This window comes from Cricetulus griseus, chromosome X, assembly GCF_003668045.3.
Source record: "Cricetulus griseus strain 17A/GY chromosome X, alternate assembly CriGri-PICRH-1.0, whole genome shotgun sequence".
NCBI lineage: Eukaryota > Metazoa > Chordata > Mammalia > Rodentia > Cricetidae > Cricetulus > Cricetulus griseus.
Window position 1 is genome coordinate 739468 of NC_048604.1, and position 19287 is coordinate 758754.

Below are 19287 nucleotides of genomic sequence, written 5' to 3' on the forward strand. Positions count from 1 at the left end.
CCAATGCCAATGTAAGACACAGAATTAAGAAACTTAAAAGTAGCCAAAAAAGGAGAAGCGAATTTCAAACAGGACAAAAAGATCCCCAGCTTTTTAATAAAAATATTTCATTTTTTGTTCTGCCAGCCTATGATTATCAATTAATAAACCCAACAAATACTTTTCAAAGCTATAAATTACATTCTTTTCCCAGCAATGAACAAATCCATTCTTCAAAAAAAAAAGCATTAAAACAGGAGGGTATAAGAATGCTTTGGCTTCTCCTAAAAACACAAGTAGCCAACATAGAGAGTGCTAGCTAGCCCAAACACCAGGCCATCAAGACCCATATCTAATACCAGAATAGAACAGCCCTCACAGGATACTGGAGATAAGATTTCCCCACTGAACATGTTCAATTACATTCTTCTTTTAATCACAGAAGGTTCTATACCATTTTATTTAGCAGATTTAATTTTCACAAACCTTAAAAAAAGCAAACTAGGAGAGGACTATCTATGGCATTAAAATGGCCATTAGTAAACAGCTGCAGACAGTTAATTAGGCAGTGCCATGTCTGAAAGTGTGCTTCCCCACTCAAGCAAGCAGAGGGGTCAGAGGCAAAAACCTGCTTTTCATCTCTCATATCCTTAAAACAGGACAGGACAGGATGAGATGGCCACACCTTAATCACTGAGGTCACAAGTGGCAGCTAAAGTGTACCAGAACTCTGTACTCTGTTTGGGACCTCTGTTCTACTCCCTCAACAAAATGTTTTCTCAATAAGGCTTTCATTTCTCCTCCCAGCTGGACATAATTCTTCAAGTGGCTTTTACTATTCAGACATTTCTTCTACCACTTTTACTTTCTTCTTCTTTTTCTTTTTGGTGGTGTCACTGTCCTAAAGAAAGAGAAAGTAAGTTCAAAGTACCCTTTGCCAAAATATTTCTGACTGTTCCCAAAAGAAATCTGGTAAATTGCAGTCAAGTCTGTTCAGGATCTGCAAGGGCATTTGAGATTAAACAAATTTTGCCTGTGACCTCAGTGAAGTCCTAGAAGTCTACTTTCACAAGGGCTTTGAGCAATCAAGTTACACAGCTTCCCCACCCACCAGCGACATAATTCAAACCATGATCCATTGCTCTAAAATGCTGGGTGCCCCTACTTGTCTGTCCAAGGGGAATGGACATGGCAAATCCAGAACACAAGGCAGCACCAAAGGAGGCAATGGTAGAACCCCACTCTTGCACTACAATTAACTGTCAAAACTCAGCCAGCACAAAGGCACCCATGGTTTATACATACCCCATCTCCAGCCTCGCCCCCACTTTCTAGCACAGTTTTAGGCTTCTTATCCTTCTTATTCTTCTTCTTTTCCTTCTTCATCAATTGGGGGACTACTGGAGGGGTCTCATCACATTCACTTTCACTCTCTCGCTTCCTCTGAGACAAAAAATTATTCATCCAGTAAGAAATGTGGAAAGTTACTAAGATTCCAAGTAAACCCAACAGTAAATTTTTTGTCTATAAACTTAAATACTGCCTGATTTATTAAAGATTTCAAAAGACAGTATCTCACTAAATAGTATTGTAAGCCATGGACCATGATGGGTGTGCCAAAGCAGTTTGGAGTATAGAAGACCTTGAGAAACTGTCTCAGTGAACCAACTCCAAATGCTCCCTTAGGTGCTCAAACAGGCACAAATCACAAATTCCACATAGCTTAATTCTAGTCACCCAGGTTTCTAACTGCAAACATACCATTTGGGGCTCTAATGACAATGGTCCAAAACCTTTGGAAGTTAGGTTACCACCATATGCTTCACTTCACTCTTAAACAGTGACATAGTATTGGCTGAAGATAGTTGCTTGTATCTGACAATTCTGTTCCCTGCTGAGTTTCCTATAGGCCTCTGATTTCGGTACACTTAATGCTATACCTATTTGACCCAAGATCCAAGGTCAGTCTGCTTTTTTTGTTTTGGAGACAGCGTTTCTCTGTGTTTTAACAGCCCTGGTGGTCCTGGAACACACTCTGTAGACCAGGTTGGCATCAGACTCAGATATATGCCTGCCTCTGCCTCCCAGGTGCTGGGATGCAAGGTATGTGCCACCACCGCCTGGCGTCGGTCTGGTTCTTAAGCCCACACTCCCCCTACAGCAGACATAACTGAACCCAACAAGCATCCTCAAGTATCAAACGATATTTGTATGTGGACCACAGCATGGATAAAGCCTGCCTTGCTAGCTAAGACACAGGGCTGAACTACCTTGTTAAACATTGGTGTATCTTAAGCATTCTCTCTTCAAGTACATTCTTTTTTCCTTTGGTTTTTTGAGATACAGTTTCTCTGTCTAACAGCCCTGGTTATCCTGGAACTTGCTCTATAGACCAGGCTGGCCTGGCTTGAAGCACATTTCAAACAGATCATGTCACTCACTTTTATGACTTTTACTGCTTCAGCAGCTAACTGAGGGACTTGTAATGCTTCAGCAACCAGTGCTTTCTTGCCAGAATCACTGAAAGACAAAGAGGTTAAATTTATGGAAGAGCTTTCTATTGTGGTCCTGTCATGTCCCCTGTTATTCAATGATACTGGGCAACCCTAAAGCCTCCATGAAAATACTGATGCTGGACAGAAGAACCCACCAGGTATTTTTGCAGAATGATTCTCTCTATAGTCCATATCCTGACTAGTAGGTAGGCTAAGGCCTGTACAGTAGTAGTTAATACCTGGCTCAAGCAAGGAAAAGAAAACAGAGCTGCAGTGTTAAGACCTATGGCCTAGCATTTAGCAGTTGCCCACAAATAAAATCTACCTCCCCTTGGCTATCTACTCTCCTGTCCTCACTCATAATCAATGACCAAATGGTAATTCTACATTACCCCAATCCCAGGGAAACTCTATCCTTAACCTGTAGTCAATGTAGTCCTGTTTCCAGGTGGGAGGAGTGTTGCCTGTGGGTTTCCCATGCTTGTCCAGAAGGCCCTGCTTGATCATCATCTTCTTCTGACTTGCCTGGAAGCATTTGCAACATTAGACTATCATCAACATAGGAAGTAGCTATTATGATCACACACCATGGCTTAGACCCAGTCTGCACAAAATGTCACAAGGTTTCTTATATATTTTCAGCAGAATTTCATGCCCCTTACAAAACTGTCTTAAATTCTTCCCCCTCCTCTTATCGCCATCAATATCTAATCTATTCATGGGGGCTTAAGTGAAAAGTCCTTGCACTCAGGAGGCAGAGACAGGTGAAGATGTGAGTTCAAGGCCAGCCTGGACTACAGAGTGGGTTCCAGGACAGCCAGGGCTACACAGAGAAACACTGGAAAAAACAGGAAGAAAAAAAAAACTTTTACTGTGGATACTCCAGGAATTAGAGACCTCCTTCAGGTCATAGTTCAGCACCCAACTGTGATTATTTAAGTAACACAAATATAACCCAGCAAGGGCTACCACCTAGTGTCACTGACCTTTGGACCTAAACCCCACTTCCGAGGATAAGTGTCTCTCTCCATGATCACCCTCTTTATCTTGGCTACTATACCATGGTCGCAGGTAGAAATCACTGCTGTAGTCATCAATGCAATAGCTGGATGCATTAGAAAAAGAAAAAAAGATTTGGTAATTGGTGAGTTCTACTGTTTTATGCCTTCTTAGAACTCATTAAAACCTGAGCTCTATTACCTTAACTCAAGTTTCCTTTGCTCAGGATGTATGTATGGAAGTCTCCACCATAGCAAGAAGCATTTGAAGTAATACTAAATTTATCAAATTAAAAACCATTCAACAAAAGCAATTGAAGAAATATGTAACAAGGCATATATCTCTGGACAGGTGCAGGTGTACAGAACATTTAAAGGTTTAAGAAATCTCTTTTCTGCTATATATCAGAATGGACCTTCTACAGGTACCCCATCTGCTCACAGAAAAGGGATCCCAATGACATGACCCATTGATGGTGCAAATTAGGATTATTAAATGAATAGCTTGGACTTAGTGAAAAGGGCACAGAGCACTATAACTGAGTGCAATCAAAGAGTAGCTAAACCTTTACAAATTAAAAGCATGTGCCAGGTGGTGTTGGCACATGCCTTTAGTCCCAGCACTCAGAAAGCAGAGGTAGTTGAATCTGAGTCCAAAGCCAACCTAGTCTACAGAGGGAGTTCCAGGATAGCCAAGGCTAAAACAGAGAAACCCAGTCCTGAAAAAACAATAGAAGTCACTGACACTAATTACAAGTTATCTGAAAGCAAACAAGGAGTAAATTAAAATCTCTCCTTTAATCATCACAGACAACCATCCCTATACTCTTACACTGGGAGTTTCACTAAAGAGCCAAGAGCATATAAATGTACAATATTTCTTTCTCCTTAATCTGTACCTAATTATCTGCCCATTCATAAATTGTTCATACAAGCCCAAGGAGACACTCTAATTAGATAGAATTGAGGGACCATGATATTGAACTGGCCCATAATGAACCTAGCTTTGATGGTGCAGAGCCCCAACTCCAGAAATAATGAGGACTACTCCCCTCCTTACCCATGCAGATGGCTTCTCCTTTGGTGGTAATGACCACAATTTCCTGGTTGACCTCAATGCCATCCTCATATCGGAGAACACCAGGAAGCATGATCTTGGCCCCATAGCAGATTGCATTCACCTATGGAGACAGTATCAAATATGAGGGCGTGATGTTATCCATTATCCCTGTTCTACTTCCATACCAGAACAGAGAAAGACTATAAGGGGGAAGGTAGCCTGACAGTGGAAATAGGAGTGATAACACTAATAGTCCAATGACTATAATGAAGTATGAAGGAACACAGAACATTAAATAACAAATACCTATCACATGCTAGCACTGTTCTAAAATTTTTACATATGCTACACAATACTAAAGAAAACCTTAAAGATGACTCAGCAAGTCTGATGACCCAAATTCAATCCCAAAACATAGATGAAAGGAGGAAACTGACCCCACCAAATTAAGCTCTTAGCTCTAAATACACATTGCATTATGTATGTGCTCTCACACACACATACATCACAACACATAATAAAAATTAAGAATGCTTCCCCTCAATGGACTTTGGGAGCCCATTCCACATAGAGGATACTCCCTGAGCCTAGACACACAGGGGTGGGTCTAGGCCCTATCCCAAAGGATATGATAGACTCTGATGACATCCTATGGAAGGCCTCACCCTCCCTGGGGAGCAGAAAGGGTATGGGAGAGGTAGGGTGTTAGTAGGGGGAAGGTGAGGAAGAGGGAACTGGGATTGACATGTAAAACAATCCTGTTTCTTACTCAAATAAAAAATGGAGGAAAAAAAAAGAATCCCTCCCCTCCTCCTTCACTGGTCTATACAAGTAGGGCACTGGACTCTTATTATGTGGCCCATGAACATTGTCATCTAGAGCAAAAAACTAGAGATACAGTGCCTGTAAAAAAAATGTAAATCCAGTCCAAGGGGACCCAACACCATTTTCTGACCTTTGTAGGCCCCAGGTGTGCATGCATGCAAACAAAATATTCATACACATAAAACAATATGAATCCTGTCTTAGGGACCAGAGAAATGGCTCAGCAGGAAAAGGTACTTGCACTGGCCTGATTACCCAAGTTTGATCCTTGTAATCCATATGGTGGAAGGAGAGAACAACTCCCATATGTTGTCCTCAACCAACCTCTGTGTATATGCATACATATACATACAACAACTCCAGAGAAGCTAGGTAAAAAGGAGGACCCTAAGAAAGGAGGGCCCAGGAAAGGGAAACAGCTAAGATCTACTGGGTAAACTGGGAAGGAGGGTAGAAGAGAGGGGATGGGGAATAGGGGATGGGGGATGGGAACACAAGGGCCGAGTTGGGGGAAGAGATGGAAAGGGGAAGCAATGAAAAGAGATATCTTGATAGAGGAAGTCATTATGGGGTTAGGGAGAAGCTTGGTGCTAGAGAAATTCCCAGCTAAGACTCCAAGCAATAGTGGAAAGGATGCCTGAACTGGCCTTCCCCTATAATCAGATTGGTGGATACCCCAAGTATAATCATAGAACCTACATCCAGTAACTGATGCAAGCAGATGCAGTGACCCACAGCCAAGCACTGTGCTAAGCTCCTGGAACTTAGATGAAGAGAGGGAGGAGGGATCACATGAAGGGGGGAGTTAATACCATGATGGGGAAAAGGGAAAACCACAGAGACAACAGACCTGAGCTAGTGGGAGCTCATGGACTGTGGACTGGCAACTAGGGAACCTGCATGGGACCAAACTAGACACTCTGAATGTGAGTGACATTAGTGTGATTTATCTGTTGGGGGAGGGGCACTGGCAGTGGCACCAGGACCTATCCTAGGGGTATGAACTGGCTCTTTGGAGTCCATTCCCTATGGTGGGATACCTTGCTCAGCCTTGATACAGGGGGAATGGGCTTGGTCCTGCATCAACTTGGTATGCCAGACTTTGTGGACTCCCCAAGGGAGGCCTTACTCCATCAGAGAGTGGATGGGGGATAAGGTGGAGGGAGGGGGAACTAGGGCTAGTATGTAAAATGAAAAAAAAAATTAAATAGAAAAATAGTTTTGGGCCGGGCTTTGGTGGCACACACCTTTAATCCCAGCACACGGGAGGCAGGTAGATCTCTGAGTTCGAGGCCAGCCTGGTCTAAAGAGCTGGTTCTGGCCAGCCAGGGCTACACAAAGAAACCCTGTCTCAGAAAAAAAATGGTTTTACCATAAAACTAACAAGCAAAAACAAAAAATCAAAACCTGCCTCAGTGTTTTCTATCAGTGTTCCATAGAACTGCTCTTGGATTTTTGTCAGGAAAAAATAGCACATTTACTAGAAATGAAGCAATAACAGACATAACAGATACCCAAAGTAACATGCTAACAAAACCACCAGACCTGCTAAATCACATCTACATTTCTATATGGAATTAGCCTGTAAGTGCGAATTAAGGCCACTTCTCCAGTTCTGCAACCCCAAATGCATATGTATGTCCATCTTGCTGACCATATTCTTAAGTTCTCTTTAAATTCACTCAGAAGCCAACAGTCTGACCCCAGCATAAGAAAGGCACATCACATTTATACAATTATGTGGTTAAGCTTCCTGTTAGTGTAACACCTTAGTGTATCTCTTCAATTTTTCCCTTTATTATGAACAAAAACATAAGTTTTCAGAAGACTTACACATTTTAAGATTAAATATTTATAAGTATCTCACCACAAACTGTTACACATACAGAAATTTGTCTTTCAAAAAATCATGACTACATAATATTCACTGAAATCATTGGGACCATTTCTGATTACAAGGTAAATATACAATAAGAGCTGATGATCAGCTCAGTGAAGTCTGGATTATAGTGTCTCAAATGGTAATGTTCTTCAACAGAAGGAGCATTTGATTGAAATCCCTACAGGGTAAATAACATACCTCTGAAACTCTGTAGTCCTAACCTTTACCTATTGAAAAATCTTTTATAGTAACTTAAATAAATCAAGATTATTTTAGGCAGACAGAGCAACAAATTAAGAGGGAAATTTTTAGGTATTAGTGATTGTTTAGTACTTGAACAAAGTTGCTTTGGAAAGATTGTTTCAATATTAAATTAATGTTATTGAAATTCTACTTTAAAGTGATATACCTGGTTTTAACCTAATGTAACAAATCTAGCTATAACATTTCCATTATTAGTGGCACAAAGAGAATCCATACAACTAAAGCAGGGGAATAACCACAAGGAAAATAAAAGTACAATAGATATGACTTCACAATGTTCACATTTCATCTTTGAAGCGACATTCTCTGCAAACATAGACTCTTAATCCATAACTTACTGCACTATCTTTCATAACCAGACGTTTATGAGATGTCAACAGCTTTTCCAAAGGGTAAACAACACGCCGCAAGTAACTCTCATCCTTATGGTTATCATACAGCCATTGAGCATCAAGTACATCATGCATTGTCACCATGTGGTCCTGAAAAGACACAGAAATTGTCTTCATACTATAATCCATTTATCAGACCCACAAACTTTTTACACCCGAATGTAAATATACATTGTCTAGTCCAGGCTCATCATGAGACTTTAGAATCTCCTTTGGGGTACTTGTACATGTTGCCATCTTAGCTCTAGGTAGGCACTCCATTTTTTGGTACTGCTAGGGATGGAACTCAGGTGTTTATAAATGCTTGCCAAGTGCTCTTAACACCAAGTCACACCCTCAAGCTATAAGCAAGATTGTTGTAGACTAGGAAGTGTATGAATAGAGTAATCTCTCTATTCAGTCATTTCCGTTAGCCAATTTCAATGTCCCAAAGTCTAATTAACAGAACAGGGAAGCGTCCCTGAACTGAACTCAACACTTTGGAATCTTGGATAAGAAAGTGTAAAGCAGACAGAGTTCTACCAAGGGCAAAGAGTCTAAGAATCTGTTCCAAAACCTTCTAGTCCCATAATTGCATACCTTTTCACTCATGACTCCAGAACGCACCCTCCGAAGTTCCTGCATCTGACCACCAACTCCCAGTAGCAAGCCAAGGTGCACACATAGTGTCCGAATGTAGGTGCCAGCTTCACAGCTCACCCAAAAGATTCCTAAAATAACACACACACATACACACAAGTAGTACCAATTTTCTAGTAAATGCAGCATGATTAGAGAAAACCATGGACATGGTGGTGCCTGACTTTAATCCCAGGAGGCAGAGACAAAGTGGATCTCTGAGTTCAAGGCCAGCCTGGATTACATACTATAGCAAATTCCAGACCAAACAGAGCTACACAACGGAGACCGTATCTAAAACAAACTACCAAAAAGATTAGAGTTAAGAGACACAGAAAATAATGTATGGCTACACAACATACTCCAAGTTTCTACTCATAACAGAATCCCTGAGATTGCATTATTACTGCTTGTGGGTCTAAAACAACTCAGCTTGGTATAGGCCTAATGACCCACCTAATCTTCTTTCAGGATCATATTCTATCATTTTGCTCTCGTAGATAGTCCTCACCCGAAGCTGCCTCTTTACTGCAGCAATAAGTGGGGGTCGCTGAAACAGGGCACCTGTCAGAGTTTCTAGGGCCTATGAACAAAGCACAAAGCAAAAAAAGCCATTCATTATGTAGGTTCATTTTTAAATAAGACAAAGGGGCATATTTAGGGAGTGTAAGGACATAATTCAAATACAAATTTTTTCTTTCAATAATTTAAGAGCTAAATTGCCCTTTAGTTCAGTTTCCTCCTTTTCAACTACTAAGGGATGGCTCACCGCTAATCAGAACTTCTTCCTCAGTAAAGACATGCCCAGAAGGTATCCCTATCACCAGTTGTTCTCCATCTAGGAGGCTATAAAAGGGTACAAGATATACTAGCCAGGAAAACTTCCCTGTTTCCAGATATTTAGGAGTTCAGACACCCAAATCACCAAAAGTACCCTTCCTATAGTTACAGACTTACCCTAGAAAGCTGAGTACCCCCTTCAATAGCATTGTGCAGCCGGACAATTCCCACATACTCTTTGCCTAAAAAATGACACAAGAGTAGTCAGGTGTGGCTACTGAGTTTTCTGTTTTACATTAAGTTCTACCACTGCCATTTTATACAGCCGACACAGCAGGGAATCTAAGATCATGTTTCAATAAAATCTAAACCGACAGATTTCATGTTGTAAATAGGGAAGAAAAATGAAGACACTTCATTGGGTCAGGCATAGCACAGGCCTACAATCTAAACCCAGCAGTTTGGAAGCTAGGATGGGAAGACTGAGATTTCCAAGGCAGCATGACCTACACAACAAAATCTTGTCTTACAAAAGAAAGGAAGGAAAAAAGAACATACACATTTTAATGCCAAATGTGATGGCAGAAACAGATATGCCTACTGTTCAGCCTGACTGGAAAACACCTTGCACTTTAAGAATAATTTTCTCAAATAAAAATTACAGAAAGACACTTGAGATAGAAGCGTGACAATAAGAAGCAGCAAGCATGCTGGACAGTGGTGGCACACGCCTTTAATCCCAGCACTTGGGAGGCAAAGGCAGGCAGGTCTTTGAGTTTGAGGCCAGCCTGGTCTATACAGAGAAACCCTGAACCAAAAAACAAAAAGCAACAGCAGCAAGTATACCCCTGCACTAGGAATAGAATAGTTAGTTAGTTCAATATACACATGCCTAGTGTCTGGACTTAAAAAAAAAAAAAAAAAGAACCAGATTTTGGCAGAGAACAGAATCATATAGAAACCAATGACACTTCTTCATTATGATTTTATTTCCTGGGCTGGAGAGACAGCTCAGAGGTTAAGAGCACTAGCTGCTCTTCCAGAGGTCCTGAGTCCAATTCCCAGCCAACTACATGGTGGCTCACAACCATCTGTAATGAGATCTGGTGCCCTCTTCTGGCCTGCAGGGATACATGCAGGAGGAACGATGCATACATTATAAATAAATAAAGTTTCTAAGAGCCAAAATGTAGAAGTGAAACAAGTACAAAATGTTTTCCAATCACTAGAAATATTCCTCTACTCTCTTTACACACCTGCACTCTGTTGTGATTTAACCAAACGAGTGGCTCGTTCAATGCACACAATTAAACAACCGGTCACTTTAGGATCTAGTGTGCCACTGTGGCCTGTCTTCTCTACCCGAAGTATTCGTCGGATCCAGGCTACCACCTCATGGGAAGAGGGGTTAGAGGGCTTGTCAAGATTAATGAAACCTGTCCTAGAATAGAAAAAAAAATTATACCACCTGTTCTTGTGGTCTAAAAACAGTACAAAGAAAAGCAAATTACATACATATGCTATATATTCTGGGCAAAGCTATTCTAAGCTGCCACTACTTCCTTGAATAACTAATGTAAAAGCATCAGTTTCAAAATAATTGAAGTTTGGACAGAGCCATTTCACCATGCTTACCTGATATAGTCCCCAATCTCCCTCTTCAAAGGATTTGAACCACAAGGAATAGGTGTGTAGTGTGTTGTCCTTACATTCAGCTTATCAAAATTCTAGAAAACAGGAACATAAGTTTAATAACAAACACATCGATATAAGTAAAACAAGAGTCAGTAAGTAGCACCACCAAACATGGCAGCCCTTAAGGCCATAAATGCAGTTTTTTTCTATTATTAACACCACTATTGATGTGACATACTATTAAGCCTTCTTATATACTGGGGAAACTCCCAATACTATAGATAAAAGGAAAAATCTGAGAACTTAGAGTCAATGCTCTAAAGACACAAAATAGATTTGGCTTTCTCAGATCACCCAAATTGAAGATGGCTGGCAACTTTGCTCAACATGAACAGCTTGGTTCTGCTCCAGATTACCTACCTCGGCTCTCTGTTTCTTTTCAGTTCCTGACTCCTAAGGCTTAGCGACCAGTTAGGAAGAATTCACCAACTGAAGCCCATCTTTCATCATCAGTTTAGTTTCATCATGCCTACTACAAATAGCAATCCTTGTTTAATTGTCTCTCCCATCTCTGTGTGCTATTTTTCCAGGGCCAACATAAGAAATGCAAATGCCATCCAAAAGACAGTGAATTATAATCAAGCAGAAAATCAACTTGGTTGAATGATATAAACAAACTTCACTATTTTACCACAACTTTCACTATTTTAAAATTCTTGGTTGGGCCAGTGAGATGGCTTAGTGGGTAAGGATGCCTGCTGACAAGCCTAACAACCCAAATTCAACCTCAAGAACTCAAACTAGTTGAGAATGGACTTCTGCAAGTTGTTCTTTGACTTTTGCATGCATGTCATGTGTGATGTGCACCCCCTATCTCATCTACACACTCTAATAAATGAAAAAAAATTTATAATTAAAAACCCTCTTTGTTAAGAGATGTCTCAACTTTATAGGTGGTATCCACTTTGTGAAAATTACAAATTTTAGTTCAACCCATTATTCAATGCTACTATTTAAATCCCTAAATAATAACCATAAAATCTTTGACATATAAGGAACTGTTAAGCATGTTTCACAAAATACCTGCTATAACTCCCAGCACATCATCCTAAGAGAAAATATCATGAGCAACTAATACAGTAAGATTAGTTCAATGTCTAGGCCAAGGTCACATACAATCTTGATTCAAAGGTGTCTGGCTTCAAAACTCATGTTCTTAGGCACTGAAACAGTCTACAAGAGATGATTTCAGAAGTGCAATTGTTTAAAAACTGATGGCAATTAACATTTTGGTGACTACAATGTGCTAGAACAATGTTGGATGAATTACAAATTTAAAAAAAATAACTGAGTCCTTCATCTCAGATACATTGAAAAATTTATCTTAATGCTTCATCACTTGACAGTTTTCTAAATGTAAAACATGCTGGCACTAAGCATTCTTTTTTCTCTGAGACAGGGTCTCTCTATGTAAACCAGGCTGGCCTAGCCCACTAGGATTAAAAGCATTCATCACCATGTCCAGGCCAACAACAAGCATTCTTTATTAGCTGTTTAATTAGAACTAATATGAAATTCAAGCATTCATCTGATACACATAGCACATACCTTTAGTAACAAGGGCCACTGAGAAGTGTCTAATTGAGCCACTTTAGATTCTGGCTTGATAAGAAATTCTTCAGCATGCTGAATTTCCTTTAATAAAGCAGAAACACATTATCTTCCCACCTGACTTTGGACAATTCTAACACTAGAACAGAAGTGAATGACTTTTAAACAAACAAGGGGGAAGGAGGGGTGTTGATTTCTGAAATTGAGTGTCACTAGGGCCTCTGAAAGAGATCTGAAAAAGGAGCTCACTAAACTTTGGGGATAGGGAGTTAAGTTTAAATATTTTAACAAAACTGTGGGTCTGCTGATGGAATAAGGAACAAAAATTCAGGGAGAACATTTCACCATTTAGTAAGCTATGCATGATAGAAAATTTCTCTGGAGTTGTTATTTCAGGTCTTTGCTGGTTCTTACATAAAGACCACTGAGTGCCAGCATATTGCTTGAAAGTATTTTAAAGCATTTCCTCCTTTAATGTGTTTAAATATCTCTCTCACTCAAAGCAAAGTAAAACATTTCCTACTCACAGCTACATCTTCTTCTTGTAATGGCTTCCGGTCTTTTTTCTTCTTATGCTTCTTTGGGACAGTAATTACTACAAGAAACAAACTCAAGATTTGAAGATTTCTTTGAAAATTAAAACCAAAGTTTAAAATTAAGCATAAAATCAGGATAGACAGAAGAAAATAGTTTTAAGTCTATCATTACTAAAGAAAACTTACATTTGTGAGGCCAAACACTAGATGGCTTAGCTGGTAAATGACTCTAGCACGTGTTGGCTTCCCTTCGGGTTCTCCACGTGGCTATGGCAAGGCCAAATATACTTAAGGAAGCGCTTGTCCACAGGCTGGAAAGTTCCACAACCAACCACTGCACCATCCGTAAGGGCTTGTGATCTCTTAAAATCTTCCTGCAAGTCTGAGTTACACTGGCTCCCGGCTCCTCTGCCCCTTCCTCTGCATCTTTGCTATCCTCATTTCAGTAATATCCTGTCTAGTGGCAGAAGAAACGCTACCACGTCTTCTTATCACGAGAGTCTCCTCAACGGCTGAGATGCCTTTGGAAGGGGACCCGGTAAAGTCTTTTGGGCAAGGCCCGGACCTAATGGATTCTAGTCACTGGAGGTTTCTCGTACTCGCGCATCCGCCTATAGAGCTAGGGCCTAGCGGCGAAGCAGCCAAACAGAGGGCGGGAATGCGCGGAACCGCAGATCACGATACAACCTCACTATCACTAGCTCACAGCTTATCAGGAGGCCGCGCAGGTCTCAAGGCACGACCATCCGTAACCCTTACCTTGTGCATCCGCCATCTTGCACCGTACCGCGTGCGTCCCGCCCAAGCCTCCACCAGCTAGGAATCACAGACTCCTAAGGTCTGAGACAGGTCAGGCCGCGCCGCTGGGACCCGCCCACCGTTGCACCTCCCCTAGCTTGATGGGACTAGGAAAGGGAAGTGGCGAAGAGGATGGCTAGTCGGGGCGGGGGTGGTGGGGGGGAGAAGTCTTGAGGAACGCGCGGGCTGTCTACTCAATCCCATTGGCTGACTCAGACACCGAGGTGCGACTACGCATGCGCCTGGAAACTCCTCCCAACCCTTAGCTCTCTGCTTAGGAACCTCGGAGAAGCGCGCACGGCAGCAGTCTGGAGCGAGTGGGCGTGGCCTCCACTGTGCCCTCTTCTAGGTTTCAGTCTATCTTCTGCTTCAGCGCAAGCACACCCTACTTACCACGCTATAAATATTATCTAGTGCTAACTCATATCGACATTTTCTGTTTGCCATCATGCCATTCTCATTTGAAAAGGACGTTGAGGTACAGAGAGAGTGAAAGTGAAAGCCTTTTGCTTCTTGATATCCCTATCAAGTTATGACTGTATTGGCCAATAGGAATTCAGTGCGAGCCTCGTGTGGACTTTTAAATTTTACAGCAGCCTAATCAAACTAAAAAGAATGAAAATGATTCTCAATAGTTAACTCTACATAACCCTGCACATCTGAAATCATATGTTAACAAGCAATATGTAGTGGTATGTGATATTTTACTTTTGTTCTTGTGGGGGGGGGGGGGGTTCGAGACAGGGTTTCTCTGTGGCTTTAGAGGCTGTCTCCTGGAACTAGCTAGCTCTTGTTGACCAGGCTGGTCATGAACTCACAGAGATCCACCTGCCTGTTCCTCCCTAGTGCTGGGATTAAAGGCGTGCACCACCAACGCCCGGCTTACTTTTTTTTCTTGCATGAAGTTTTTCAAGTGCCTCATACTTAACCTGTATACATTGATTCTAACTTCAGAGCCGGGATCTAAGACAAGCTCAGAGCTCTAGTGGCTACAATATGTGTAACAGCCAGGAAGTAAGAGATCCAGGATTTAGTCCCGATTTATGCTATTAATCTGTGCTGTTGCCTTTCGTCTTAAATCTCTGGAATATCCTTCTCCACTCTATTTCTTATTCTACCTCAGTAAATTCTTTCAGCTTTCTGGATACATACCCTAGTTCTAGTGAATACGATACTTCATTAGTTATCTAATACTTCATTGTAAATGGAATCGTTTGCAAATAGTTTTCCAGTTAGTTGCTGCTGACAACAAAAATATTCCTTTTCTTCTGATCTGCAATGCCAAGATCATATTTTTTTCACTTTTGTTTTTACTGTGGCTTATATTGGTGTTTTCTTGCCCAATTCTTTCTGGAATTTATTTTGATAACAATGGTAATGATCAGAATTGACTATTTACAGATATGACCCTTAGAACTAAGGATTATTGTTTTATAATGTCCCATGGTAAATATTTGGCTGAGTGAATTTGAAGTACTCATTCTCCATTTGTCCACTGGCTTCATCTTTGTCCTATATTGATGCTCAAATCTTTTAGGAAAAATTTTGCTTTCAGAGAGTTCCAGAATCTGGTGGTTTTTCTTCACCCTTACTTCTCTCACCATCATTATAATGCCTCTATTTCTCCAGTGTCCTCCTGCAGGTCCACCTTTTTCCACTTTTCCTAAATACATTGTCTTAACACAGCAGCCTGAAAGTGGCATTAAACTCAGGTCCTGTCTGTGCTTAAAATACTTTAAGGGGCCAGGCAGTGGTGGCACACACCTTTAATCCCAGCACTCAGGAGGCAGAGGCAGGCAGATCTCTGTGAGTTCAAGGCCAGCCTGGTCTACAAGAGCAAGTTCCAGGACAGCCTCCAAAGCCACAGAGAAACCATGTCTTGAAAAACCAAAAAAAAAAATCCTTTTAAGGCTTGGTCATAAGGCTCAGCAGTGGAGTGCTTGTCTAGCATACCCAAGGCCTTAACATTGATTCTCAGTATTGCTAAACAAGTAAATAAATATATAATCCTTTAAGGGTTCTATAGTGAGTTAAAGAGTGATCCCTTTGAGCTGAATGGTGTTGACCCATGCCATTAATCCCAGCACTCACGAGGCAGAGGCAGGCAGATCTCTTAAGTTTAAGTCCAGTCTTGTTTAGCCTGGTGTACAGAGTGAGTTCCAGGACAAGGTCACACCGAGAAACCCTGTCTCAAAAGAAAAAAAAAACAAGACTGACCTTATGTCCACAATCTAACCTCCAGACCACAATGAATGTGATCTCATTTGAAAAGGGATGTGTGCAAATGTAATGAAAGTAAGGATTTGGGTGTTTTCTGTTTGTTTTTTTAGGAAGATGTGGTTGAGCCTGTCAGGGATGGCCTTGAACTCATAACAAGATATCCCCTTAGTCTCCCTGTTACTGGGATTCCAGGTGTGTCCATCCTTGCCGGGTGAATATAAGGATCCTGAAATAAGGTCATCCTGTTTTAAGTGGATAGGCCCGAAAACCAATAGCAAGTGTCTTTGTAAGAGAAAAGATACACAGACAGAAGGAAAACTCCATGTGAAAATGGATGCAAACTTAACTGTGTCATCACAGAAGAAAGAAAGCTGAACAGGAGAGTCTAAACTTGAAGCTAGATAAGGGGGCACAGTGAGACCTTGTTTCACCCCTTCTCTACAATAACAAAATAGGAAAAGATTGAGTCCTTTCAGATTTCTAGTCTTCAATGCTGTGGAAGACTAAATTTCTAGGGTTTAAGTCACTTGATATATATATATGTGTGTGTGTGTGTGTGTGTGTGTGTGTGTGTGTGTGTGTGTGTGTGTGTGTGTGGAAATTCATAAACCATCTCACTAAGAGCAAAAGCCAGAGTCCTTGCAATGGCTGTGCAAATAGTACTCTTCTGAGTTCCTGTCTTTCTGCTTGTACTTATTCTCTGCCCTCCTGCCACGATGCTGTAACTGGCTTAGCAAGAATGAAGGTACTCTCAACAGACACTTGTTTCCCTTGCTTTGGCTGTCAGGCTATTGAAACATGGACCCAAGAAAGTGGAATTCTCCCAGGAACCTCATGCTGGGAGAAGAGAAAACATAAAACCTAGACTATCAAGAGATAAAACTTTTCTCCTAGAAAAAGATTTCACACAGTTCTGACAATTTGTTAAACCACCTTACAGGATGAAACTGAATCCTGGGCAGTGATGGGTCACTGATAGGCAGGGATCACACCTTTACTGGAACTACTTAGATGTGTTTATCCCCTGGCACTCTGTTTAAACTTAAATCTCACTTCAGGACCCAGAGATGGACTAGGAGTCACTGGGGTTCCTTGTCCTTCTTCCCAATGTGGCCATATCGAATAAATACTTTTTCTACTTTTCCCTATTAATTTGGCTGTTTTCATTGTTTTATAAAGGATGGGTGGCAAAACATGCCTTATTGACACACATACTGCGCCCCCAACTCTGGTAACAATGCCCTTTGGCTGTTTCAGAGGCACTCCCCCATCTTGGAGCTTTTATACCCCTTCCCTATTGGTTGTCTTTACACAGAATGTTAGCTTTATGAATTCAGGGAAACTTTTTTTATCTATTTACTTCACTCTTATATACCTAACTCCTAGAAGATTCTCAGGTTTACAAAATGAAGCCAATCTGGATTTCCCCACAAAAGATATTCATAGAAGTATCCATGACAGCCAAAATTTAGAAACAGCTCAAATTTTATCAGTAGATGAATAAAATGAGGTTAATCTATACATTGCAACAGAATTCAGCCATAAAAAGGAATGAAGCAGAGTACTAATAAATGTTATAACATAGATGTACTTCAAAAAATGTTATGCTACATGAAAAGGGTCATGATTCAACTTACATGAACTAGACAAAACAAGCAAACAATTTTTTGAAATAGTCTTGCTATGTTGTATAGCCTAGTTTTCAAATACTGAGGTAAAATGATCCTCTTGCCTCAGTGCACTGAGTAGCTGTCATAGTGGGCTCTACAATAAGAAAATCTGGAGATATAGAAATTAATTACCTGGGGTGGAAGGTTTAGGAAAACATGGGAAATGATGGCTTATGCTTTTTCTACTTTTGTACTAGGGATTGAACCCAGGACCTGGTACTTTCTAGGCAAGTACTCTATTATTGAGATACATCCCTAGCTATCTTCTCATATTTTATTTTGAAGCAGGGTCTTCTAAATTGGTCAATATGCCTTGAATTTGAAATCCTCCTTTCTCAGCTTCCAGAGTATCAGGGATTACAGATTTACGCCACCAAGTCTACTTAGGTGTGTGTTTGTGTGTGTGTGTGTGTGTGTGTGTGTGTGTGTGTGTGTGTGTGTGTGTGATGTTGTTTGTTGCTGTTTGTTTGTTATAGGGTCTTAGTGTGTAGCTCTGAATAACCTGGGCCTTGGTTGGTAGATCAAGCTAGCCTTGAACTCACAAATCTGCCTGCCTCTGACTCCAAATGCATATGCTCCCATGCCCAGCTCTACTTAGGGTTTTTTAAATGACAGAAATGTTCTAAAAAGGGCATCATGGTTATGATTGTGAAAGACTAAGAGTTAGATTCCCTGGTAGGTTCACTAATAAAGAGAGGGGGAATGGCTAGGTAATAAAGGTGGCAAATTTCCAAGATGACCAGTTTCTTTCTTCCTAACCTTCCTAAAACAAAGGCTTCATAGGTTTCCCACCAGCAGCCTCCATGCTGATGGACTTAGTCAACAAATTCAAGGCCAGATGAGAACATGCCACAAAACAGTTACAGACCAATCAACCATCCTATATTTTTTTCTTTTTTCTTTTTAGTTTTTGGAGACAGATTTCTCTGTGTAGCTGTGGAGCCTATCCTGGCACTTGCTCTGTAGACCAGGCTGGCCTCGAACTCAAAGATATCTGCCTGCCCATCCTATCTTCCTTGAAACCAACCTTAAATCAGGCAAGGAAAACTCTTTAGAGGCTTTAAAAACCCCAGCCCTGGAGAAGACACTGGATTTTTCCTTTTCCTGGTCTCCATCCCCCACCCCCTTTACAGAGGGTCTTTTTCTCTGCATTCTCTGTGTGTCTGCTACGTGTGTGTTTCTTCACACCCAAATAAATGCCTTTATTCAACTGCTGATTCTGTCTGTGGTGCAGGAGATTTTTCTACTGCCACCTGTTGTGCCTCAGATTTTTCCTGCCTTTTAATTCTTTAAATGGCAAAGAAAACAAATACAACCAATAACCCTAGACTTTAGCAGTTGTACACTGTTCCAAGAATTGTAGAATGATATAGTCATCACTCTTTTAGATAATTTAAAGTAACAATGCAATTCCTTAAATTTTTGGTTTAGGCTGTGGACAGAATCTGTAACCATGCTGAAGGGCTCACTTATCTCTTTACAGCACAAGGAAAAAATTACAAATCCCAGAGGCTTATATTTTGA

General features: G+C 40.9%; 1 protein-coding gene and 1 non-coding gene across 3 annotated transcripts; both read right to left on the reverse strand.

The window, feature by feature from the left end:
• Positions 1–62: 62 nt before the first annotated feature.
• On the reverse strand, positions 63–13990 carry Dkc1 (dyskerin pseudouridine synthase 1). Of its 2 annotated transcripts, XM_027432487.2 has the most exons (15): positions 13835–13990; positions 13067–13134; positions 12537–12623; positions 10929–11020; positions 10550–10734; positions 9471–9535; positions 8970–9096; positions 8475–8605; positions 7842–7985; positions 4533–4653; positions 3461–3579; positions 2896–2999; positions 2421–2499; positions 1285–1422; positions 63–880 (listed from the first exon to the last, which is right to left on the reverse strand). In XM_027432487.2, the coding sequence occupies exons 1-15, from the start codon at positions 13848–13850 to the stop codon at positions 815–817; spliced, it is 1542 nt and encodes a 513-aa protein (XP_027288288.1). In that variant the 5' UTR covers positions 13851–13990; the 3' UTR covers positions 63–814. The 2 variants fall into 2 exon arrangements, with proteins under 2 accessions (XP_027288288.1, XP_027288289.1); XM_027432488.2 differs by lacking the exons at positions 9471–9535; positions 10929–11020; positions 12537–12623; positions 13067–13134; positions 13835–13990 and having other exon boundaries at positions 10550–10688.
• Positions 8250–8380, reverse strand: LOC113837631. Its single transcript, XR_003488312.1, has one exon. It is a non-coding gene; the product is annotated as a small nucleolar RNA SNORA36 family (small nucleolar RNA).
• Positions 13991–19287: the final 5297 nt, after the last annotated feature.